Source organism: Dermacentor albipictus, chromosome 1 (assembly GCF_038994185.2).
Source record: "Dermacentor albipictus isolate Rhodes 1998 colony chromosome 1, USDA_Dalb.pri_finalv2, whole genome shotgun sequence".
NCBI classification, from domain to species: domain Eukaryota; kingdom Metazoa; phylum Arthropoda; class Arachnida; order Ixodida; family Ixodidae; genus Dermacentor; species Dermacentor albipictus.
Window position 1 is genome coordinate 293,059,627 of NC_091821.1, and position 26,057 is coordinate 293,085,683.

The following is a 26,057-nucleotide window of genomic DNA, read 5'->3' on the forward strand; positions in this document are numbered from 1 at the left end:
TATTTTCCTCGCCATATGAACGGAAATATTTTGCGCTTTGCCCCGCATAACAGCCCGCACGCAGTTTAGAGCTCAGGAGGCTCAAATGAATTCGTTACGAATGACACCTGCAACACCAGCTCGTAAAGGTAGGTGCGCTGCAAGAACACCTTCGGCGACGAGTAGTCGTCGTTTACGTTTTTGTGGACGCATGCTACGTGACGAGCAGACTTCGGTTTACTTTCATTAGCAATAACGCTCACCAGCAAGGCCTACAACTTGTCGTTCACGCTTAATAGTCATTCCGTGCACCAGCTGCAAGTATCGCTAACCGCAAACTCAACTGTTCCGCTTAACCGTCGGGAGCTCTGCCCGACTGAAAACACGAAAAGGCTTGCCTTTTTGTTATAGCCAAGGCGAAGCATGGGCGCGGGATTCTGCTCTGTAGGCTTGTTGCCCAGAAAGTGCTCGGAGCAAACCTGCGTGTTACACGTATTACGTTTGTAGGGCGCAAAGTTGAACGTGGCACCAAAATATACACAGATCCAATACTCACTCGTGCATTTTCACTGGGTTGGTAGTTCTTCCTATTCACTGCAGCTATCCAGCGGTGGCGCAGCTTGGCATTCTTCGTTGCGGATGGAAATCGGCGCAGGCTGAAAACACCGCACCGGCACGATTCCCTACGTGTGTTGTGCTCTTCGCAAACAGCGCTAAGCAACCTGCTCCTTTTCCGCTGGTTGTTTTGGCATCCAAACACGACGCAATGATGCCCAGATGACTTCTTCTACTTTGGATCCGTGTGAACGGGCACATTTCCGCACTTTGGAGCCCTAGAGCTGGCGCATGCCATGTCTACTGGTCGCCGGCGAACACACTTTGGCAGCCCAGTACAAAATCGCGCCGGTCGACCGGGCAACCCGGGTGCGAGAGTATGCGTTCGGTTAGTCTGGGTGCGAGACTAGCGTGTTCTGGTCTATACGAGTGAATTCTTTCTCCCCCTTACATTTATCAATTAAATTCATTCTACTTCGTCGCCAACTGTTTGGTATTTGTCTATATTTTAAAGTTTTTTTCCACTGTTCTCACCAGAGCTTTCTTACTTTTTGGTCCTAGTTCATTAATAAGCCTAAGGGGAACCTCGTCTAGCCCTGTGGCTGTGTGTTTAGGAATTTTCTCTTCAGCTTTCTGCCAGTTAAGATTTCTCAGCACCAGCTCCTTTTCCATCTGGTTCTCTTTCACGCTCTTTCTTTCTTGGAAAGAGCATGCCTTGGAAAGATTTGGCTGTTATTTTTTTGATGTAATTTAATGCCGCTTCCCCTTGCAGTTTGTTTCCACCTTCATCTAGGATGTGTTGTATTGTTGTTGACTTCCTGCCTAATAATTTTATGTGGTTCCAAAATATTCTAGGTGCGACCTTCTTTTTCTCACTTATTTCTTACAACTAACGTTCACTTTCACCTTTTATGTTTGCTTGCACCAGTATTTGAGCCATATACTTTTTCTCCCGGTATATTTCCCATTTACTGGCTACTTCATCCTGCGGCAACTGCGCCTTTGCCTGCCTGTGCTCTCGGGATGCTTTCTGTTCGGCGATCGCTTCTCGTGTATCCCTGTTCCACCAGCTTTTCGGTTTATATTTTCCTTTCCAACGAACATGTTGTTTCTCTTTCCATATTTCTGTCATTATTACACTTAGAAGCTCACTATATTCCCACTCTTTATTTGGCCATTTGCCAAGTTCTTCCTCAACTCTTGTGACTCTATTTGTTATTTGTTCAGCATTCAAATTTGGAGTGTCCATTTTGCACTCCTTGCTCTCTCTCCCAACTACATATCCCATTTTCAAAATGATCCGTTTATGATCACTCCCTATGCTGCTATACCCTTCCTCATCAATGACCATTTCTCTCAACTTATCACGAATTCCTTTTGTCATCAGACAGTAATCAATGGTCGATTGCCGGTTTCCCACTTCCCACGTGATCTGCCCTTCATACTTAGGCCCTGTATTCATGATAACAAGGTTATGTTGCTCACGAAGGTCTAGTATTGACTTCCTGTTGTTGTTGGTATAGCTATCTTAATCCTGTGTGTGGGCATTCATGTCGCCTATCAGAATAATTTCGGCATCAAGCCCGAAACCGTTAATATCAGCACTTATGCATTCCACTAACTCTATTTTTCTCTGTGCAGTTATTTCCAGTCCACAAATACGTAACGCCCAGCCAAGTTTTTTCCCCACTCATTGTACATGATAACCAAGGATGCTCTTGACAGTTTGAATTTACTCTTTTCCATTTGGCTCCCTCATGGATGAGCATTGTGACTCCCCCTCCCTTTATTTCTGACTTAGTTGTGTTGCACCATTCCCAAACATAATTCTCAATATCTGGCGGCTCTTCCGAGTCTCTAAGGTGCGTTTCTGTAACCATATACACCCCTATTTGTTCTCTATTTAACTGCTCCTCAATCTCTGCCCACTTTTCCTTTCTTCTGCTGCCCTGCAGGTTTATGTAGCCAATTGCATGGCAAGCTCTCTTTCTTGCTTTCCTCCTTTTTCTGTTATTTAAGGCGATGCTCTTCCGAGGTTCCCTTAGGGCGCCGTCTTCGTTACTATGTACTCCGGGCTCCTGAGCGCCTGTGGGCCCCCTAAAGAAGCAACAGCGCGACCAGCAAGTTGCCAGCCCACTTCTTGTGCAAGCCTGTAATTGAAGTGAATCCCATCTCGTTGAAAACCACTACACCTTCTCACCTCCCTGTTTATTTCGACAACCTCGAAAGCTTTCTCTCGAATCATTTTCCATATTGCCTCATTAGCAGCCACTACGGCTCTTTGTACGCGTCTTTCACGTACAGGTACCTCCGGCACCGTGCACACCACAATCTGCACCTGAGGGGATAGTTTGCGCAAGTTGTCCACCCCCTTCGCCAAGCACTGGGCTAGTCCTGTCCCTTTCCCGTTTAGGACATCATTTAGCCCATCTGCTACTATGACAAGGTTGCGCACATGGGCATTTTCCGCGAGCTTCGCTTTTGCTCGCTCTATGACAGAACCCAATGTCTGCCCTGGAAATGTCCCTACCGCCACTCTTTTATCGCCTTTCATTCTCTCCCCAATTGCTTGTGAGCACCTAGCCAGGTTTGAGTCGCGGGCGATAATCACCATTTCACTCTCTCCTACCTCTGCCTGCTTCCCTTTGTCCTTCTCCGCGTGATTCGGACTCGACAAGGGGCACTGACCTCTGCGCTCCCTGCTTTTTGTGTGTGGTGGCCTCAAGGTAGGTGCCGCTCTTTCCAGCTACCTCCTCGCCACGTTGCACGCATTCCACATGCTTCGCTGACATGCCGTTTCCTGTCAGATCGGGGGACTGCGTTACATTGTCACGACCATTCTTGTTCACAGTGGCGGCCCTGTTCAGTTTTTCCTCGGCTGCTTGAAGTGTTTCTTCCACTACCTTCCGTGCGTCACGCTCCCTATGTAGATCATTTTTGAGCTCTTCAACCTGTTTGACATGCTCTTCCTGGAAAGCCTCCATTTTTTTCAGCCTAGCATCAACATCACAGTGTGTGCCGATTGACTCGATTCCCTCCATTCTCATCCATCCCCTCTTCTGTCTTGAAGGCCCCCCCCCCCCCCCCCACAAACTGCACGCTTTCCCGGCTTTGTTGCCATGTATTGCATGGCTTTTTCTAATGCAAATACCATAATACTATAATAATGCAGAGCACATGCCTTCCTGCAAAAACCAATACGCACACAGAATCTCAATCCTTAAAATGCCGGAAAGTAATTCTCACCAATGTTTTAAAAGCAATCCACGCCGCATAGACTTCAGGTATGACACGTTTTTGCACGTGTTCAACTATGCGGCCATGCTCTCACTTTCCTACCAAAGCAAACACAGTAAAACCACTAATAGCTATTAGTCTTGCCACTTCCAAGCTACTATTTAAAGGCTATAAAAACTTAACGTTCCACTCGGTCGCACAGTTGAAGCGCGCGGCGTGAAAGGACGCTCTGACTATCCTGCAAAACCAAATGCACACGAAAAAAGAAAGAAAAAAAAAACTACCCAATGAATATTTAAAAAAAAATCTGCAAATCAAAAACAGAAGCAAGCTCAAAGCAGGCACAGAAAACTTATGATTTCGTCGTCGCCACAAAGCCCTGAAAAGCACGTCCATTTGCCACAATCTCGTGCCATGGATGGATGGATGGATGGCTGTTATGAGTGTCCCCTGTGGAACGGGGCAGTGAGTTGCGCCACCAAGCTCTTGCTATTATACTGCCTAATGTCCTACCTAGGTTAAAAAAAAAAAACGTCACTTCTGTGATGGCAGCGCCGCCTATCATCGAAGTCGAGAGCTAGGCACAACGGCATCTGGCCACCAAGATTGGGTGATCTCTGAAGTCACGGGCGGCAGGCTTGTACTGAATTCGCTTGTACTGATTGAGAGACATAGGAAGTACGAATACAATGCACTGCTTTTCGCACGCCCATGCTAAGCTTGGCAACTAGATAAAATCACTTATGTGCAATATGTATGCTAAATTTAAAGCATAATTGAACAACGTCCCACATGTAAACTACACTATCACATTATAGTTCAGTCACTTTCTGCAAAATTTGTTTTTGGCGCTGCTATTTCCCGTCACCTCACTATTATGCTACTGCTTAAAGGGCCTCTCACCAGGCCACATAGAAAATTTCGGTTGTACGCTTGAAGTTGTCACATGCCCACTAGGGAGCGTTCTAGTGCAAGAATATTTGAAATTGGTTAATAATAGCTGAGATCTAAATATTTCGGTGCCTCGAATCTACAATTTAAGGAGGTGACCTTCACCTTCAACATGATTTAATTAACTAATGTGTTTAATTCATCCGCCCTGCCACAGGCTATTAAATATTGAAATGATCTTCCTGACACAATAGCTAATATTCTTAATCCCATGACTTTTAGACAGGAGTAAAGTGCACATTTCAAATGTTGACTTTGAATTGATATTCAAATATGTCGTGAACATGTTGTAATTACCATTACCTGTATATCTAGAAATTTCTTTCTCCAGCCTGAATTGCATAAGCTGGATACAACCTTTTTTGCTCACTATTGTATAGCTTCCATTTCCATAATGGTGAATTTGTGTACAAGTTTACTTGCGCCTTTTCATTGTTTAACCTTATTGTAGCTCCCCTCACGCAATACTCCACTTCGGAGCCTATGAGAACCTTGAGTAAATAAATAAATAAATAGAAACTCTCTCCACTTGCCCCATCTAACCTCCACAAGCGAAATTCCTTCTCTGCGTTGTTTCATACCGGAGCTCGATGATCGTGCGACGCATACGTCATGGGCCCCAACTTCATTTCCTTTTTTTTCCTTGCTTTTTCTTGCATCACAGCACACTTCCACTGGTGGTGTCACGCGTGAGCTGTTGCAATTTGTCTTGTGTCGTGCAGCGGACTATTTTGCACACTGTGCATGGGAACACCTCACTAGCTGTATAAGTTGATGCTACACAAGCAAATCATAGAGCATGATGGCGCACTGGAACACGGTTGAAAATGACATAGTTTCGGTGTGTGCACGCACAACAGCACCATGTCGGAGCAAGTAGCTGAATGAATCTCTCTTGCTGCAGTGCGAAGTAAAACAAAAGCAGGCAGACATTTGGTTTGTGTGTTTATTATATCTCTAAGCTTTGATTCGTCTGTTGAAGCAACAGATTACACAAATAACATGTTGCCATGAATAATTCTCGAAGTCACATTTCACTTTTAGCGACGTCACAGCGGACATGTACGCAGGTGCACTTGCGCATATATACATCAACTCTCTTGGAGCGCGGTGCCTGCGCGGAGACAAGCAACTGGCATTTGGTTTGAATTTTCTGCTCTTTCCACAGCGCTTAGCAATGTAATACTTAGCAGACACAATCGTTAGCGCGCATTGTATGCACTGCTCTTGTCAGCTCAAAGTGGCCAGACCTGGTGAGGGGTCCAGCATACGCTGCTGTGAGGATTTCAGCCATATTTTGCAGTTGTGCATGGCTCGTGGAGCTTGCAAGAAGAACGCAGTCACTTTTTTCTCAAACGCTCTCTTTTCAACAGAAACCTGCTCCTCACTCTTTTCTGGACTCTTCGTTTTGTAATATAGCATGTTCCCATACGCGGCTGCTATTGGCCAATAGCTGACATCAATCAAGAAGGGTGTTTGGATAAGTGCGCTCCTTTGAACTGTTACTGTGTATATTTATTGATGCAGTTTAATAAACAGGCTGAAGTAAGTGAAAATATTCTTTTGAATTTCTATACTAATTACATACATCTGGAAGAAGCCGGCCATCATTTGCTCACGCTCGGCCGCCCGCGTAAGAATTACACTTTGGGCACCCTGCTTATCGGTGTCGTAGCCGCCAGGTCTCTAATTTCGACTAGTTTTGAACGCTCAACTAGCCTCGAACTACGCAAAACATAAGATCGGACCACACGCACGTTTGCCAGCGCATACTCACCCGTGGCCGCTCCTCGTTGAACGCCTTGGCAGACTTCGTATTGAGCTATTAATAGCACATCAAAATGCGCAAGTTGGATGTGGCTACTCTATGTTGGTCAAGCTGGTGCAGGACAAAGCTGGTCCGCACGCATGTAGCACGGCCACACTGGAGTGCAAGCGCACACTCAAGCCGTGCACAAAGTAAATGCTGCGCATACGCAGTGTACAGTTGCATGTAGCTGCGGTTTGCTGCACGTAGTGTAGATACCGCTGCCCCTCTGCAGTGTACTGGGATGAGTCTTCTGAGAGCACTGCAGCTCACTGAGCACAACTGCATTCGGCGCGTCATAGGGCAAGTAATGGTGCCTATGTGAACATCCAAAAGCCAGGGACGCTAAAATGTAAAGCTATTCCAAACTTTATTCCAATTTTGCAATAAGCCTTCTGCAATTGATCAAAAACTTTTTTGAGTCACCACCACTTCACCTACATGTCATGTGATGTCACAAAAACCGCGATAGGTGCCCATCTGATATGACGTGTACACACTGATTATGCATGATTTGACCAAACAAAAGAAAAATAGTTATTTCCGATTCGACACATTTTTGCCGTTAGACCTCGGCTATTGGTCAAAAGCTTTAGGGCTGCACCCACTTCACCTGCCTGTCACGCAACGTCACCAAACCGAAAAAACTCACCGCGTCAAAGTGACGTTCATGCGTACGCATTAATATGCCGAAAACAAACTCAATTTTTTTTCTGAATAGCCGCAGGCTGCTGCGTTATGAAAGGAATGAAAGGTGGCTGCTTCCGATTGCTCAGGCACTGGCTACTCGCACCTGCCAGAGAGCATGGGTTTATTTTCGTACAATAAAACATTTTGTGTGGCCTTGTAACGTTTTCGAGCACTATCGGCATGTTTATGATCTTGCTCTGCCAACTCTTTTTTGCTGAGGATCCGTTTTAGCAGCATTCGTAACCTTCCGTTGCATGCCGCCACGATTTTCGACCAGCCACTGTAAGCAAAGCAAGGGAAAGGGGACCAATAGCAGACGTCGGCACCACCCTCTTCATCCGGTTATCGATTTTCAGTGCACTGGCTCAGCCCCATCAAATCCCTCTCCACTTGATCGTGCTCCTCGCCTCTCGTCAGCCAATTAGATAAGGCAAGACACTCAGTGTAGGCAATCTTATTCGTTTTTAAAGCAAACAAAACTGACCTCCTATAAATGAGGAGAGCGTTTGATTAATCTTTTCAGACAACCCTGCGGCTGACCACCCGATGCTTGCGTCGGTGGTTACGCAAATTTGATGTCAGGAGATTGGAATACTAACATATTGGAATAGTGTTGCGTTATAGGGCCCCAAATTAGAATTTTACGCCACGATGACATTCAGTAGGCAGAGCTTTGTGAAGACGCACTGCTCTGCCCTAGCATTCGCAGTGCAAGTCATTGAAGTCTTAGTGGAAGCAGCGTGCAGGGGTACCTCTGCCTTTTCTGAACGCTTTGATGTACTTTTTGCAGCAAAGTGTTTTTGGAATAGTCTATTTTAACTTCAGACGCATTTCTCGACTTGGCTAAAAAGTTGTTCAGGGCCCCTGTAAACTGATACTGTCAAGGAGCATGTAGTGCTTGCAGGGTTTCTGCACATGATGTGCCACTGTCGTGCTTGCTGGTGTGTGCGAGTCGCTCTGTGGTCGCCAGTCATGGTCAGTCGCATGTCAATGGGTGGTGTGAATGAGCCCTGAATGAGTCTGCTCAAAGTATTAGGTCTGGTTTGTATTTCTGGCGGCGACCATTACTGCGACGATAAGGCAGCTGTGTATTGGCTGGTGGTGGTGCTGCATGATGTTTGGCTTACGTGATTTGGCATGATGTTTGGCTTACAAATGTGCATGATCTTTAGGCTTACAAATTCGTTAGGTGCTACTAATACAAGGAAAGCATCAAGTTTTGGTTGTTATCTTGAAATATTCCATGTTTTGAAATTGCAAGTGCTGAAATATATTTACATCAAAACAGTCTTTTGGGTGGGGCATAGCCTCCTCCTATATTGTTTCTGTGCATTGCTCCGCTGGTGTCGTTTGACCTCTTCGTCTGGCCTCCTCGCATTTCACTGATTCTGGGCTGACAATGCGCTTTCTGGGGGCGCTATCAAAGCGTCTCCAAGCCATGATCAGCATGCGGAAAAGGCATAAAGGTAGCATGTGCAAATCTGGAAGACTACTAAAGCGTGACAAAACCTGTTTGCCTGGATAAAGCAGCAGCTGAGGATAAAGAATCAAATGAGTGTGAAGCAGCGGCTACTGTGCATGAAGCAAAAAGGCACTTTCATCTTTGGAGTTCACTGTCGGCATATCCTTCCCAGAAAAAGTACAGATGAGCAGCCTGTCCTAGCAAATTCATTGTTGTGCTTTGTACTAAACAGACTTTTAGTTTGCTATTAAATTTCAGTAACTTTTATGCAAATAACAGCATTGGTCGAGAGCGTCTACCATAATGTGCAGCTTTCTTGTTCTGCACATTGTCAATAAACAGTCACAACATTATCTGTTCAATGTGTAGTGGAAACATAGTCGATTGTATACCACATACTGAAAGCTCGGACTGCTAGTTGTTCTTGGCATTCGACTGGTGTCATTTTATCACGAACGCGTGACCAGTATTAGGGGTGCTTGACTGTGGCGATAATAGTGCTGAAAGGCTGCAACAGCGTCAAGTATTCAGGTCCCAATCATCACGAGATCCTTAATCTTAGTTTCGTGGTAATGAGTTTTCGCTGTATACAGTAAACTCTCAGTTGTAGGAACGTCAGTATATCGAATATTTCACAATAACGAACTTTTTAAAAATCCCCGGCAGTTTTCTTATCGATTCTATGCAAAAACGTTTCACTTAAACGAATTTCAGAACAGTCAATATTTCAATTTAACGAACTCGCTTAGAGGACCAAGGCTTGAACTGCACTGCACTGCAGGCACAACCAATGCCTGCCCTCATCAAACTGCCACTCCAGCGGCAATGTAACATCGCTGGCACTACAGCGCCTCTGGGGCAAAGCGGCGGCGTGGAAAACGAATGGCAACGAGGCATGGCCTCCGAGGTCGCCCACACAAAACAAGCAAGCATGTAATCTCGGAGGCCATGAAGAAAGTAACATCGCTGCTGCTTGCAACACCGTCAGAGCAAAGCGGCGATCTGTCACACTACAAACCACGTGGTGTGTGTTTTTTTCTGACCGGCTAGTCGTGGCATGGTCGTCGTCTCTTTCTTTCCAGCCTCGTTGGTTCCGCATGTGCACACAAACGACCCACGTGGTGTGTTTTTTATTGATATGTACAAATTCCATTTCACATATTGACACGTGTACTTATCTTTATCGGGCGACCACGTTTCGCCGCTTAACTGTAATCGCACAGCGAGGGACGTGCCTGCATGTATCCGACGTTTCTGGAAAGTTATCGATGCTTCTACCCGGCTGTCTGTTGTCGCCGAACCTTGTGTTATCTGATTTCATCGCTTAACGCGAATGGTGTAGAACTTTGTGGAAGGCACGCGGGTCCGAACGATTAGTCTGGAACATTCGACGACTGCTCTGTAAAAGCCGACGCGCTTGACCCGCTGGTAAGATTTACGCCGATCGCCGACTGTGTTCGCCGCTCTCGTTGTGCTTTAAGTGTAGCCTGTTTTGTGGGCACAGGTTTACCCAATAAAAGCTAGTTTTTGCCTTTCACAGTATTGCTACTGTGTTCTTTGACGTCACGACCACGTGACATCTGGTGGAGGTGCTTGTGCGTTCATGTACCGAACGCCCCCGCAAAGCCTCGATTCAAGCCCGAAGCCCGAGGACAAAACCAACGTCGCCCAAGACCAGCGTGCTAGCCGCCGACTGCAAGGACTGCCCCCAGAGCACTGACTTCTACCTGAGACGAGCAGGAAGATTGCCACCAAGTCCACCCCAATGGCAGCCTTAACAACCTGGAAACTTTTCCGAAGCGGCTTCCTGCAGACATTCACAAGCGTCGTACGCCGAGAACGAGCCCAAGCGCTATTAGAAACCCGGGTGCAGCTACCTAATGAGACGACCGTAATCTACACGGAAGAAATGAGCCGTCTCTTCCGCCACGCCGACCCTGAAATGCCCGAGGAGAAGAAAGTCCGCCTGCTGATGCGTGGTGGGAAGGAGGAACTTTTTGCCGGAATGGTACGAAGCTCACCGAAGACCGTCGACGAGTTTCTTCGCGAGGCCACCAGCATCGAGAAGACACTCGAGATGCGAAACCGGCAATTCGACCGCCGCACGAACTCGACAAACTACACCGGAGTTCAATCACTGGCCACCGACGACCTGTGCAAGACTATCCGAGCGGTCGTGCGGGAGGAGCTACAAAAGCTGTTCCCACCATCACAGCCTCAAGTGGCTTCGATTGCCGACGCCGTGCGTGAGGAGCTCCAACAACAACTTGGAGTAGCCCCTGAATCGCCCCAGCCGGAGCCGCAAGCGATGACCTACGCCGCCGTCGCACGCCGTCAAGGTCCCCCTCCTCGACCGCGCCAGGGCCCTGTCACGCCGCAGTTCCGTCGTCCGCCACCGCCAGCACGACCACCCGTCGCCCAGCGCACCTACGCGAGGAAGACGGACATTTGGCGCGCTCCTGACCACCACCCGCTCTGCTACCACTCCGGAGAAGCAGGTCACGTCTACCGACGATGTCCATACCGGGAGATGGGACTGCGAGGTTTCGCCGTGAACGCTCCGCGCCCGCAGCAAGGTGAACGCCCCTGCGATATCGCCGATTACCTCGCCGCTACTCAGTGGAGCTCTCGACGACCGTCGCGTTCGCCATCACCAGGCCGCTACCTGTAGCCGCAGCGCCAACCTTACACTGGCCCAGCCCGGCGCCGGTCAGCGAGCCCATATCCGGAAAACTAAAAGCAGCAACCGATGGAGGTGCGGTTGCTGTTCGTCGAACTGAGGAAGATCCTCCGCCGCCAAAGAAGACACCGAAGAAACTACCTCGACGACATAACGACACGCCGCCGTCCCGACGAAATTAGGAATCCAAGACTACACCGATGAAAGACTACTTGACGACGGGACGTTCCAGCTTCAGTTCAACGCGACGCAGCCGTGATCCGACGCCAAGACCCAACTGCAACGCTAGACAAAGAACCACCGACCTAGACGTACTTCTCGACGGCCACGCAGTCACTGCCTTAGTCGACACAGGGGCCGATTACTCCGTAATGAGTGGACACATCGCCGCCCAGTTGAAGAAGGTTAAGACTGCATGGGAGGGCCCCCAAATTCGGACCGCTGGAGGACACCTCATTACGCCGACTGGAATCTGCACGGCAAGATTTCCGTTCATGACCGGACTTACCCTGCCGCCTTCGTTGTCCTCCAACAGTGTTCACAAGACGTCATTCTCGGCATGGACTTCCTGAATCAACATGGCGCAGTCATCGACCTGAAGTCGAAATCGATAACGCTGTCACAAGATCAAGCGATACCGCCGGAGAGCTGTCGTAGTCACCACGCCTTGAGTGTGCTCGAAAATCAAGTGAGCATCCCGCCGCGCTCCAGCATTATTATTTCCGTCGGCACTGAAACACCCGCTGACGTAGAAGGCGTCATCGAGGGCGACCAACATCTACTGCTCGACCGTGAAATTTGCGTCGCAAGAGGGATTGCTCGACTCCACGGAGGGCAAGTGGAAGTTATGCTAACCAACTTCAGCCAAGAGTTCAAGCACATCAACAAGGGCACGACAATCGCATACATCGAGGAAATTGTGGAAACCAGCAATGCCTTTGTCCTCTCAGATTCAGCCGCATCTACCCCAATGAGCATTGTCCCAGAACCAGACTTCGCCGTGAATCCAAGTCTTCCTATGAGTAAGCAGCAACAGATCAAAAGTCTTCTCCGACGATACAAAGACTGTTTTTCGACGTCATCGAGGATTCGACAAACACCAGTTGCAAAGCATCGCATAATAACCGAAGAGAGCGCTCGACCACTCCGCCAGAGCCCTTACCGAGTTTCGACGCGAGAACGTGAAGCTATTAGGCAACAAGTCGACGAAATGCTGCGCAACGACATCATCCAGCCGTCGAAAAGCCCGTGGGCCTCTCCTGTAGTCCTGGTAAAGAAAAAGGACAGAACCCTACGCTTCTGCGTCGATTATCGTCGACTGAACAAGATCACGAAGAAGGATGTGTACCCCCTTCCACGGATAGACGACGCATTGGATCGGCTGTGCAACGCTAAATACTTCTCGTCGATGGACATCAAGTCTGGCTACTGGCAAATAGAAGTCGACGAGAGAGATCGCGAAAAGACTGCCTTCATCACGCCAGACGACCTCTACGAGTTCAAGGTCATGCCATTCAGACTGTGCTCGGCGCCTGCAACATTTCAGCGCGTCATGGACATGGTGTTAGCCAGACTGAAGTGGCAGACGTGCCTTGTTTACCTGGATGACGTCGTTGTCTTCGCCGGAAATTTCGACGATCACCTTAGGCGGCTTGCGACAGTGTTAGAAGCCATCAAGTCATCAGGGCTCACTCTGAAGCCGGAAAAGTGCCGTTTCGCTTACGATGAGCTTTTGTTCCTAGGCCACGTGATCAGCAAATCAGGAGTACGCCCTGACCCACAGAAGACAGCTGCCATCGCAAAGTTCCCACAGCCAACCGACAAGAAAGCAGTGCGCAGATTCCTTGGCATGTGTGCCTACTATAGGCGCTTTGTCAAGGACTTTGCACTCATCGCGGAGCCGCTAACACATCTAACCAAATGTGATGTCGCGTTCAAGTGGGAAACGCCGCAGGCCAACGCATTTCAAGAACTCAAACGACGCATGCAGTCGCCGTCTGTACTTGCACACTTCGACGAGGACGCCGATACCGAAATCCACACTGACGCCAGTAGCCTAGGCCTCGGTGCCGTCCTAGTCCAGAGGAAAGAAGGACTTGAAAGGGTGATATCGTATGCTAGCCGGTCGCTGTCAAAAGCGGAAAGCAACTATTCTACGACTGAAAAGGAATGCCTCGCCATCATTTGGGCTACAGCTAAATTCTGCCCTTACCTCTATGGCAGGCCATTCAAAGTCGTCAGTGACCATCACGCATTGTGTTGGCTAGCTAACTTAAAGGACCCTTCAGGACGGCTGGCGCAGTTGAGCCTCAGACAACAAGAATATGACATCACGGTAATATACAAGTCAGGAAGAAAACACTCCGACGCCGACGGCTTATCGCGCGGCCCCATCGATCCCCCACTTCAAAACGACGAGGACGACGACGCCTTCCTTGGGATAATAAGCGCGGAAGACTTCACTAAACAGCAACGAGCCGACCCGGAGCTAAAAGGCCTCGTCGAATACTTGGAGGGGAACACCGACGTTGTCCCTAGGGCATATAAGCGCGCGTTGTCTTCTGTCACGCTACAAAACAACCTGCTCGTGAAGAAGAACTTCTCACCAGTCCGCGCCCGCTACCTTCTTGTTGTACCGTCAGCGCTGCGTCCAGAAATACTGCACGCCCTACACGACGATCCAACCGCTGGGCACCTCGGATTCTCCCGGACGCTGTCGAGAATACAGGAAAGGTATTACTGGCCGCGTCTGACCGCCGACGTCGCCCGTTACGTCAAGACATGCTGAGACTGTCAACGACGCAAGACACCACTGACAAGGCCAGCAGGATTGCTACAGCCGATCGAACCTCCTCGCCGACCATTCCAGCAGATCGGGATGGATTTGTTGGGGCCGTTTCCGATATCAACATCTGGGAATAAGTGGATCGCTGTGGCGACAGACTATCTCACCCGTTTTGCTGAAACTAAAGCTCTACCAAAAGGCAGCGCAGCCGAAGTGGTGAAATTTTTCGTGGAGAACATCCTGCTGTGACATGGTGCCCCAGAAGTCCTCATCACCGACAGAGAAACGGCTTTTACAGCAGAGCTCACCCAAGCCATTCTGCAGTACAGCCAGACAAGCCACAGGAGGACAACTGCCTACCATCCGCAGACGAATGGTCTCACGGAGCGCCTGAACAAGACCCTCGCCGACATGCTAGCGATGTACGTCGACGTCGAACACAAGGCGTGGGACGCGGTCCTGCCGTACGTAACCTTTGCGTACAACACGGCAGTGCAAGAAACAACACAGATCACGCCGTTCAAGCTGGTTTACGGCAGGAACCCGACGACAACGCTCGACGCCATGCTGCCACACGTCACTGGCGAGGAGAACCTTGACATCGCTACCTATCTCCAGCGCGCCGAAGAAGCCCGACAGCTCGCTCGCCTGCGAATCAAGAGCCAGCAGAGGACCGACAGCCGACACTACAACCTCCGACGACGCTTCGTCGAGTACCAACCTGGCGACCGTGTTTGGGTCTGGACCCCGACACGCCGACGAGGACTCAGTGAGAAACTACTCCGACGCTATTTCGGACCCTACAAGGTCATCCAACGTATTGGCGCTCTGGACTATGAGGTCGTGCCAGACGGCATTTCGCATTCACAGCGGCGCCGCGCACGATCTGAAGTGGTCCACGTGGTGCGCCTTAAACCCTTTTACAGACACTGACGAACTTCGCCATTTTTGTTCTTTTCTTTGCTACGAGTGCTTTTGTTTATTACCTTCATTTGTTTTCAGCATCGGGTCGATGCTTTTTAAGAGGGGGGTATTGACACGTGTACTTATCTTTATCGGGCGACCACGTTTCGCCGCTTAACTGTAATCGCACAGCGAGGGACGCGCCTGCATGTATCCGACGTTTCTGGAAAGTTATCGATGCTTCTACCCAGCTGTCTGTTGTCGCCGAACCTTGTGTTATCTGATTTCATCGCGTAACGCGAATGGTGTAGAACTTTGTGGAAGGCAGGCGGGTCCGAACGATTAGTCTGGAACATTCGACGACTGCTCTATAAAAGCCGACACGCTTGACCTGCTGATCAGATTTACGCCGATCGCCGACTGTGTTCGCCGCTCTCGTTGTGCTTTAAGTGTAGCCTGTTTGGTGGGCACAGGTTCACCCAATGAAAGCTAGTTTTTGCCTTTTGACAGTATTGCTACTGTGTTCTTTGATGTCACGACCACGTGACAATATTTCTAACATATGGAAGCCTTGTCTTTTGCTCCATGAATTGCACTTCAAACTTTTGACTCTGTATGCCATGTCTTATGTTGGTCTAGTGAATATTCAGTGTTTTACATAGTAGTTCTGCGGAAACCCACAAAGTGGAGAGAAGTAATGAATAAAGGGAAAATCAGACATCCACCCGTTCGTAGCAATATTCAGTTTAGTGAACTTTCAGTTAAATGAACTATTTCCTTCGGTCCCTTGAAGTTCACTCAAGTGAGAGTTCACTGTATGCGAGAGGAAGCTGAATTTAACCAATCAATTTTCCCAACAGCAATTGAAGAATGCAATCTACTAGAATTAACAGTCCCCAATGAAAGAAACCCCTAAAATTCAAGTGCATGCTACCAATTCATCTGAGAAACTTATACAGTCTACTTCCATTAATTCGACCCTGATGGGACTACCGAAGTTGGCCGAATTGCCCGGCGGGTCGAATTAAACAAGATGCAGAAAAAACTTCAAAACATACCGCCGATTCATTTGGCACTATTGGCCCTATTCTAATGCACCGCCACTTTCCATGTGTGCAAAGGAGAAAACTAACCTAAGAATGACAATAAAGCTCCTAAATGAAGTAGAAATCTAATGAGCACCCGATTTTTCGCTAAAAAGAGACTCAGTTTCGCCCGATAGGCGAAGCATCGATTGCAACAGCAAATCATCAAACAGCCATACAAAGTAAGGATAGTACATATATCAGCCGTATTAACTTGTAAACATTTGCTTGCTAACTTAATTAATAAGCATGGTGTCAGCGCGCACAGCAAACATGATCAAGTCACGCTCGATGACTGCGGATACTCGTCAAAACCACTGGCGTGAGGAAATACAACAGCAGCAGCAAGTGAAGTGACGTTCATGCTGTCTATCGCTTCAATGTTAAAATGCAATTTCGACGAAATTGACCATGTCAAGGTAATGGAATGTTTAGGTTCCTGAGACCCCTTTATCATGTGTCTGATAGACTTGCTTTGCAAATTATTTTAAATAAGCAAAAAAGCGCAAAAACGAAACCGAAACCTGACCAAGCAGTTGAGCAAACCTCTTCATGTGACGTCACGAGTGTCTCCACCGGGGAAGGCGGCGCGCAAGGTATGCTGGTCTCGCCCACTGGCAGCGAAGAGCAGACACTCGGTTGAATCGTGACCGCGCTGGACCTTCGGGGAACAGTCTCAGCTGCACTAGCTCTTCGGATCTGTCAAATATTGACAGTTATGATTTTGACGACTTCAACAGCCACGAATCGCCGTTCGCATTCGACCCGTCGCCATGAGAGCCAGTGCCCATGCACTACATATCGTGCTGCACACTAATTTTATACGTGCTGATTGCTATTTTAGGTGTTTTATCCCTTCCCAGGGAAACGTACTGCATGCCCACTGTAACATGTGGAGTACGACAGTCCGCATTTGTATCCCGCAAGAACACCGCTGGCAGTCCAAAGCACCGAATGGTGCATTTGTTTATATCGGCAGGTACAGCGACCACTCGTCGTTCGCTTGAGATATAATGCTAGCTGCTCATCTGTGATGTCAAATAATGTCGGAACATACCCAACAGGCAGATTTTGTGCATGTGAGTGCCGTTGCATCACTCTGAATCGTGCTGATATGAGCGACCACACACCTTCGGAAACAGCGAGTGGGAGACCGTAGTACGGCAGTTTATGCTGCCTACTCATCATTCTTTGTATTCTCTTCATGCACACATTATGTTCCGTAAAGTTAACATAGATGAGGATTTTGAGTGCATGGTCGTTCATATACAGAATGCCTAGTTTTCTCATGGGAATGCCAATGCCAGTACAGACACCGTTGGCAGCTGAACGAGGCGATTGTTTATGCTGCTGTCTTGGGGGGTCTGCGTTTGCTGCCCAATTGAAATACGAGGCAAGCAGTGCACCTTGGAAGCTAAATAATGGTCACTCAGGTCCACCAGGAGCATGAACTACGCGACTGTGACATATAGGCTTAACTTAGGCTGAATGCGATCAGCTCAAACTGTGTGTGCGGATGGCGAGGGCTGAAGTTCGTGCAGCCAACAACACAACACCACTTGCCTCCCATCTCTTGCACACCTACAGGGGAAGCAACTTTTCATAACACGTGCTAGCTAACGATCGTCGACTCCTCGACGCTCTTGTTGCTGTCATCTGCATAATCCTGGCATGCTCTGCATGGAACACTCCTGACGTCATACACAATGTGGCCTGTAATTGATGAGGAGACAAGGTAGGGTGTTAAAGGCAATTAAATTGTTTGGTAAAAAATCTGTGCAACTCTCAAACCTGCTTTTTTGAGGACATGACGGAAGTGTTCAGAGGAACATGCCAGCAAATTTCAATGACATCCGCTGACATTGAAAAATCGCCTGAGTTTAAGCGAGTGCATAGGGCACACCATGCACAAAGCTATGAGCCGGTGACGTCTAGACTCTGCCCCCAACGCAGATCGCTCTCAAGACACTGCTGCCACATGCACAGTTGCCACCGGAAAGAACATCACCCGCCGCCTCGCAACGTTGGTTGCTTCGCGCGTGATAGAAGACTGCGCACTTCCTCTTCGCATTCGTCCCTTTCGCACAGGCGAGATTGAACCGCAATCAATGGCTCCCCTCGCACGCTTTCACTCCTACATTACGCGCCGGTGTTAGTATGTAAAGTGTTATCACTCTGGGACTTTATACGGAAACACATGTTGATGCCAATGGCAGAAATGCGCTTGGAGTGTCCATATAATTGCTACCGCAATAAAAAGCCTTGCACAATGGTGTTCTGTTTCCTAAACCACACGGTGTTTTTTTCTTTGTCAGCTTCGCTGCAATACACCAGGGTTGTGCGGTTAAAGCATACGACCATTGCAAAGGCACTTTTCGTTTCGTCTCCAATTGCACAGCACCAGCAATTTTCTGTCCAATTTTAACGCTGTGCTAAGGGCCCTCTGTCAGAGAAAATCTGGTGTCAGTGCCAGCAAGGTTAATATACCTGGTAGCAAAGCTTCCATAGAAGCCCATATGTTCAAAACATGGCAGTTCATCGGGCTTAGTGTCATCTCTGTGAGGACGGAACACTTCTGGTAGGAGAAAAAAATAATGGTACGCCATATCTCTTAAAAACAGAAGTGATGTTATTTGTTCTCAAAGATGCGAAATTTGTTTTGGTGGCCTGCCATTACAGCTGTATATTCAAATTCCCTGCCATTCGACTTGATGGGCATCCCAAGTTTTCGGTCCGAAAAGCGATGCAGTAAAAGTCAGCCGTACAAGTGTTGCAGTCGTACCCCTGCACAGAACATAGTTTCTTTGGAGGCCGACGAAAGCTTTGGTTGCAAAGTGCTGGTCCCATTTTCAGACGCCAAGCCCACCAGCCAGCCCAGTCGCATGAAAACAGCTAAACTCCACTTTTCACTGAACAGGCTAAGAAACGATGAAACTACCCACGCCATCAAATTCAGACAAACGTCGACAAGCAAAACAACACAACGTGCAACAGGGACATATTGTAACAGGTGCACTTTACGAGCACGCCTTTCTGCACACTTCAAGAGGTGCATTGCATTGCAAGTGATAGGGCCCCGCCCCCTCTTATGATTGGCGTGGAAAAAAGGTATTTATTGATAATGATAAAAAAAATAGAGCTGTCTTTTCTTTTCTCGTCACATGCGTTTAAATTTGAAGAGGAATGTTATTTTCCTTGAAATAATCTAATTGTGTCTCATTTTAATTGAAAAAAAAAAACACCTTTTTCTTTCCCAGTATTTGTTTCCTCTTCACATAGTTGCACGTCAATTGCTGCTTCCATAACCACCCTTGCCGATGTTGGTGACAATTTGTTCTGAACCGCTTTTCGCCCGAAGCTTCGCCACCTATTTGGATCGACCTTGGCACCGGCGCCGGCATCTTTGGCCGAGAAAATCATCTTGAACCACGCAGGCTCCCCGCGTGGCACATAGGCATTACTGAGGTAATTAATTTTCTCAAAGTAAAAAGCATCAGAAAAATCATGAAGTATTGCTTACACACAACCTACAGACATGGTAGCGTCGGATTGTAATTTGAATATAAAAAAAACATAGTTCTGTTACGCGGAAATTCCAACACTTTTAACGCGATAGTGTTCTCCAGCTGCCGTTTGAGGTCTATCTTAGTTGGAGCGACTCTTCCAGCTGGGTTACTTCAAATACCATTAGAAAAAGAACCACAAAGCTCGCCTTCGTGCATGGTGTTCATCGCCAGCATTTTCAGGAAAACATTATGGTTACATAAGCTGCAATTACCAGGAAGCATGAGAAGCAGTCGAGAATCGTTTAATTTTATCGCATTTCACTTGCTGAAGCTTAAGCACTGCCCACCTTTTATTGAAAAAAAAAGGAAGATGCATGTTAAAGTTAGGAAAAAATAGCATAATCAGACATCGTGAGCTACGCTACGGTTATTGCTTGAAAATATTCCTAGGGCCAGCTGAAGATAGGTGTTTTCGACAAGAGATGACGTGTGTTCAACGCTGTCCCGTTACCTCCACCAAGACAGACGCTGCCACTAAAGGGGTCGCCATTGGGGTCCCCGTAGGAATTGGGCACGTGTGTGCTGAGTGGTTAAGTTCAAATCATCCAGCAAAGGCCAATTTTAGGATCGAAATAATGAGATTGGGCCCCAAAAAATATACATGGATGCCCAGCCGGAACCTCCGGTCAAGATCGTTTCAATAAAAAAAATTGGGGATGCGTAAGCTTTGCCTTTAAGCATGGAACACGGTTGCACCAAAGGTCCCTGACTGCTTCTCGCACTTCCCAGCAACTGCAGCTTATGTAACTGCAATATTTACCGTGAAATGCTGGCGGTGAACGCTATGCATGAAGGCGAGCTTTCTGGTTGAAACGCAGCCTCCTGAATCAGCAACGAATGCACAGAGGCAAGCGCCATCTGGGTGGTGTCACAAGGAATCGAGCGGAGCGCGCTCCTCCTACTGAGACCTCAAACGGCAGCTGGAAAAGGGGTTTGTGTTTGAGTTTCTGCGTAACAGAATTATGTTTTCTTGCATATTCAAATTACATTCCGATTCTATTATGTCTGTAGGTTGTGTGTAAGTCATACTTTGCGAATTTTCGGATGCATTTTGCTTTGATAAATTCAATTAGTTCAGTATCGCCTATGTGCCACATGGAAGGCTTGCGTGGATCAGGATACATGGTTCAGGATAATTTTTCTTATATGGACATCGCCGCCGGTGCATATTTTCTGCGAAATGGGCATTTAAATGCTGTCGTGTTAAAAATCAATTTAACCAAAGACGAATTAATGTGAGTCAACTATTCTAACTTTTCCTCGTCACATATTATATTTCTCTTTTAATTTTGCAAATGTCTTATAAAATGCGTATTTCGTTTACATGCTATGAAACCACATTTCAATTTATCAATTGTTCTTTGTATTACCTCTGCTCTCTCCCCCCCCCCCCACCTTAAATATTATGTAGGGGTAAAATAAATGATGTGACCTTCCTAAGTTTTTTCGGCCTCTCATAATGAAATTTGGCCTGAAGGTAACGGATAAGAACAACATTGCCAGAATGTTTTCACAGATAATTGCAAGGTGTAGCTGTAAATGATGGCAATATTTGTGTTTGTGGTGCACTTCGCACTTTTCATATTGCGCTTTGGCGAGGTCAGTGTTTAATACAGCTTCGCCGTGTAAAAGCGCAAGAAAGCATCTTAGGTAATATGTGGTCTATTTCCTATGCTTAATTTCTCATGCACATAATGTTTTGCGACATGTAGAACTTGCAGCAGTCTGTTTGTGGCATTGTAGGTGCTCCACTAAAGCAACAGTCGGTGCACAGCAAAACAATGCCAGTCTGGTCTGCTCTATTCTGGGATGTCACTGTCGACTGGCAGCTAAGCGCCACAGCTAGAGCCCAGTGCTCTTTGCACCGATGGGTGGTCATGAAAGTATATAGGATGCTGTGGATAGCGATTTTTCAAATGTTTGTCAAGCTTGAAAAAATTTTTCACCTGCGGTTTGTGATAACATTTCACTCTTATGTTACAGGAAGCTCAATTTTGGAGCCATAATAGCTCATAGAATTTTACTCAGATTACAAAATATTCATGTGTACGGTAAAAAGCAAAATATAAGTTGTCAGAGTACAGGTTGATCATTGATTTGAGCTGAATAAAAATTTTTTTAGTTATTTGTTAGAGTTAACTACAGAACATATTTTATTCAATCAATGCACTCATTCATCATTGAGGACAAAAATCGCATGTGCGATGTCAGCATTCTTGTCTGGGAATAGCGGCTATCGCTTATGACGTGGCGTAGCACATCATCAGTGTTGTCTGAAGCATTTGCTATGCAGAACTAAACATGGCCAATGAATTGCACACCATCGATCACTTGTTCTGATGGCCTCTCGTCGATAGCAGCTTAAGGTTTTTTGCACTGTGTTCGTAGCCTGCGGCGGCCGACGAGACATCTCTTTCAGACCGGCGATTTTTCCCAACAGATAGTCTTCTGCTGCACTCTGTTTACAAAGTGCTAAAATATTGTCCGCTTTTGCAGATGACAAAAATTCAAGCCTTTTTCGCTATGTGAAATGACGCACTTATAAGCGAATGCAACAGCCTTTGCAGGGAATCAAATCTGCCATTATTATTTGAACTAGCGTATGACGCTCATAAAGAAATTCCACAGCGTAGCAATCGCAGAATGAAGTTTTCAGTGAAAGTCAACAGTTTCACCGTTTCACTTTCTGTTGGTGGAAACCAAATGGTGCAGTGCCGCCATGCTCTATCAATTTGGAAGACAGAACTAAAGTCAAGCCAAGGTCTACTAATTTTCCGCTTCGAGATGGTAATAGCGCAATAAGATGGAAAGTTTGGTGAGTTAGTGAAACTGCATATTGTAGTTGCAAGTCAGCACTTGTCCTGTGGTCTTTGTGCGTTGTCAGTTTTCTCTGTGCATGCATTCGCAATGTCAACAAAAATGATGCAACGCTTTCTTAGTTCTTTTCTTTTTTGTGTCACAGTGGCCAGACAGTTTAAATTGTGCCAAAGGCCACAATATTAGATGAAGGGGCATTTTTCCACTTTTTTCTGAGAAAGAAACTCCATGTATATTCTGGTTTTTACAGCATTTAATACTTTTTTATTTAGGCAATTTAGACTCAGAATGCTGGGCCTTACTTGTGTTCATTTTTGTGGGCAAAAATGCATTTCTGGCCGCTCTAAAAGCTGCTCCTAAATGACATGGGCCAGTAGCATCACTGGGATATATAACAGTAGGTAACCCAGCCAAGTTGGTTACTTCGAGAGGCTACTGGCAAGCACATTGTGACACGATATATTGATATTAAGGCCCGTATTCACAAACCAACCTTATACTTATCTTTTGCCTTCCTTACCTTTTCAGCGCCTTAACGCGTTTCATAAACAAACCTTATGCTTAAGTCGAACCTTTCCTTAACCTTACCGGCTCGGAAAAGGAGCGTTCCTTAAGGTAGCCCGGCAGCTACCTTAAGGCGCCACTTATTATGGCCGACCACGCAAGCAGCTTTTCGGAGCTAGTCGATTTTGTCGCCCTATTAAGGGAAGCCGATGTTCGCGAAGCCCTTCCTTATGTAAAGCTCATCCGGCGTGTATTCAGGGACCATCAGAATGTCATGGAGATGTACAACGACGGCGAGTTTCTTGGCAGGTTCCGCTTTTCAAAACGAGCAGTGGTACACCTTCTCTCCATCCTGCCACTTGTTCCGAGCCCAGACGATCGCGGTTCGCCCGTGCCGCCACTTCTCTTTCAAGTTTTCCCAACACTTGCGTAGCTGATGCTCCGTGCGCGGGTGGACTCCGTTCTTACTGTTGAACTGTTGTTCTATCTGTTGCCATTTCTTTTTCTTCTCGCTCAGGGACACCGCATCAGTACGCTTGTTCTCCAGCACGTTGCTCTCTCTCGTCACCAAGTCAATCAAAATTCCCCGCTCCTCCTCCGTAAAGTTGATTTTTTTCCTCTCAGTGGCCATTCCCACAACAAATCTTACAATAAGCAAACGAACACTTCAAAACACAAATAAATGAACAAATAAGGAAATAAATAAATAAATACGCGCAATATTTACAGCATCTAACGCAAGTTATAGCTAACACACGAGAAAAAGTGAAGGAACTGCGCTCGAGCACCGCAAAATGGAAATGGAAAATGAAGCACCGCAAATGGAAAAAAAAAAAGCGGCAACGCGTGTTGCCATGGCAACACGCGTTGCCGCTTTCTTTTTGCGCGTCTCTCATCTGCAGATGAGACGCGCAACGGCTAGAACTCGCTCTTTTCACATTGTTTTTTTCACAACGCGTAATAATGCGCCATCCAAATTTTATATTTATTGTTCTCAGCGACAAAAATGTGTTTCCTTTTTAATAACTGAGCGGTTTAAGGCCAAGAAAAGTTCATAGCCTCGCACCCATGCTCATCTCTTATGACGATAAGGCCGCCTTCGATAAGGACGCCTTTTCACGCAATAAGGGACGCTTCTGAATCATACCTTGGCCTTTTCTCAACCTTATACTTTCCTCATCCTTATAAAAGGGCGCCTTATAGCGTTAAGATAAGGTTGGTTTGTGAATACGGGCCTTAATCACTTATAATGGTAGAAATTTCTCGCAAGAGTCGGCAGTGAAGGGACCTGGTTGTGACGCAGTTCCTGTCGAGCATCCAGCAACTGGCGCTGCACCAGACGTCCGAGGAGCAGGCGCCCAAGGCACCTGCACTACCAGTTGTGTCGGACCTTATCCGTCTGCTCGCACAAGAGCGGCTGGCAGACGCGCGCCGTCCAGCCCCCGCAGATGTCATTCTCAAGGTGCCATCGTACCGACCAGCTGTGCCCCCCTCCACCCCTGCCGCTGCCGCCTCGAGCAGTTCATCAGAGGCTGCCACCGGGCCACCAACTGAGGAAAAACGCACACGGCCCAAACGGGGCCGCTACCGCAACTATGATCGTGACCACCTCATTCAGGCGGTGCTTGCTGTGCAGCGGGGTGAGATGAGCGTGCACCGCGCAGGCACCTACTTTGGTGTCCCGCACTCTACGCTCGAATACAAGGTCAAGGAGCGCCACCTGCTGCGGCCCAAGAAGCGGCGCCAGCCAGACGGCCTGCTTGAGGCGCTTATCAAGTCCACGCTGGACAAGTGACCGGCACCTGGCCGGAAAGCGTCCCTCATGATAAGCTAGTCTACTCTGTGATGACCACGGCGAGAGAAAGAGTATTTTATATTGGACTGCTGTTGGGCCGACTGTGATGACGGCGCTTTCCGGATCTCGTGCCTCGGGGCCCTGTTATGGGTCCCTGCCAAGTGCCTGCCCGGTGTACTTAGAGAAAGACTATTTTTCCACGCAGAGTATTTTTCGCATAATTTGGGCTGGGCGGCCAGTGGACTTAACCGCACTGCCATACCGCGCCCGGCGCCCATTCCACACTTAGTGCAAAGCCTTGTTGAGTTGGTCCCGCTGACCCTACACAGCGGTGGCTAGGTCATCTTTGTTGTCGCTTTTTTATCATATGTTTTATGTTTACTGTTTTGTTGATTTGTCAGAGATTTCATCTTTTTTTCTTTTGAGGATATCTACATGTCAATGTATTTTTGAGATCCCTGAAATGAGAGACTTCTGGCGGCGTTTTCCCAGTCTCTGTGGCAGACACCACTGTACAAAAAAGGAGTAAAGGCCAAATGATTTGCTTTGTGACTGGATGAACATTCCACCTGTTAATCCTTAAGTGGGCAAGTCTGTATTAAAGAGACAACCATGATTAAACCACGTGATTTTTTCCCCGTTGAAGTCTACCTTTGCAGAGCAAATATGGCAGCACGGTTTTTATTGCTGTGCTTTCACACATGGTGTCTTATGTGTCAAAGAATTACCGTATTTACTTGAATCTAAGCTGGCCCCAATTCTAAGCCGACCCCCGAAAGTCCAAAGTCGGGGAAAAAAGTTTACCTCGAATGTAAGCTAAACAAAAAAGTGAGGGCAGCATTCACAAAACGAAAACAGCATTTATTGAATATGAACATGCCGATGTCACTCTTCATCATCACTGCTAACCTCATCGCTGTCTTCCTTATCACTGTCATCTCCTCATTGCAGCCCACGCAAAAAGCATCTCCCAGTGCCCCCTCCAACGACGGACATTTTTGTCATCGATGCCCAAGTCCTGCCCGGCTTGAACGCTTGACGATGCCTCTATGGCGAGCACAACTTTTCGCTTGAAAGTGGCACTATAGTGGCATCGCCTGTTTGGTGCCATTAGTAGGATAACACCACACCGCACGCCAATACGACACAGGTCAAAATGGCAGCGTCGCTCGGTACTTCAGTTGGCTGCTGGTGCGGCTAGTAGTGGTTTCGTTACCGACTTTTCTGGATGGTGCCAGCTA

The 26,057-nt window shown here is 47.4% G+C and overlaps 1 protein-coding gene across 2 annotated transcripts in view; it reads left to right on the forward strand.

The window, feature by feature from the left end:
- LOC139054450 (mblk-1-related factor 1-like) overlaps nucleotides 1-25,452 on the forward strand; it is a 154,895-nt gene extending 129,443 nt beyond the window's left edge. Inside the window, exon 9 of one of the 2 annotated variants that reach the window (XM_070531430.1) lies at nucleotides 24,325-24,805. In XM_070531430.1, coding sequence (XP_070387531.1) covers nucleotides 24,325-24,670 — 346 coding nt within the window. In that variant the 3' untranslated portion in view covers nucleotides 24,671-24,805. Of the gene's footprint in view, nucleotides 1-24,324 lie in introns of both variants that reach the window. The other variant, XM_070531431.1, reaches the window with a different exon arrangement.
- Nucleotides 25,453-26,057: the final 605 nt, after the last annotated feature.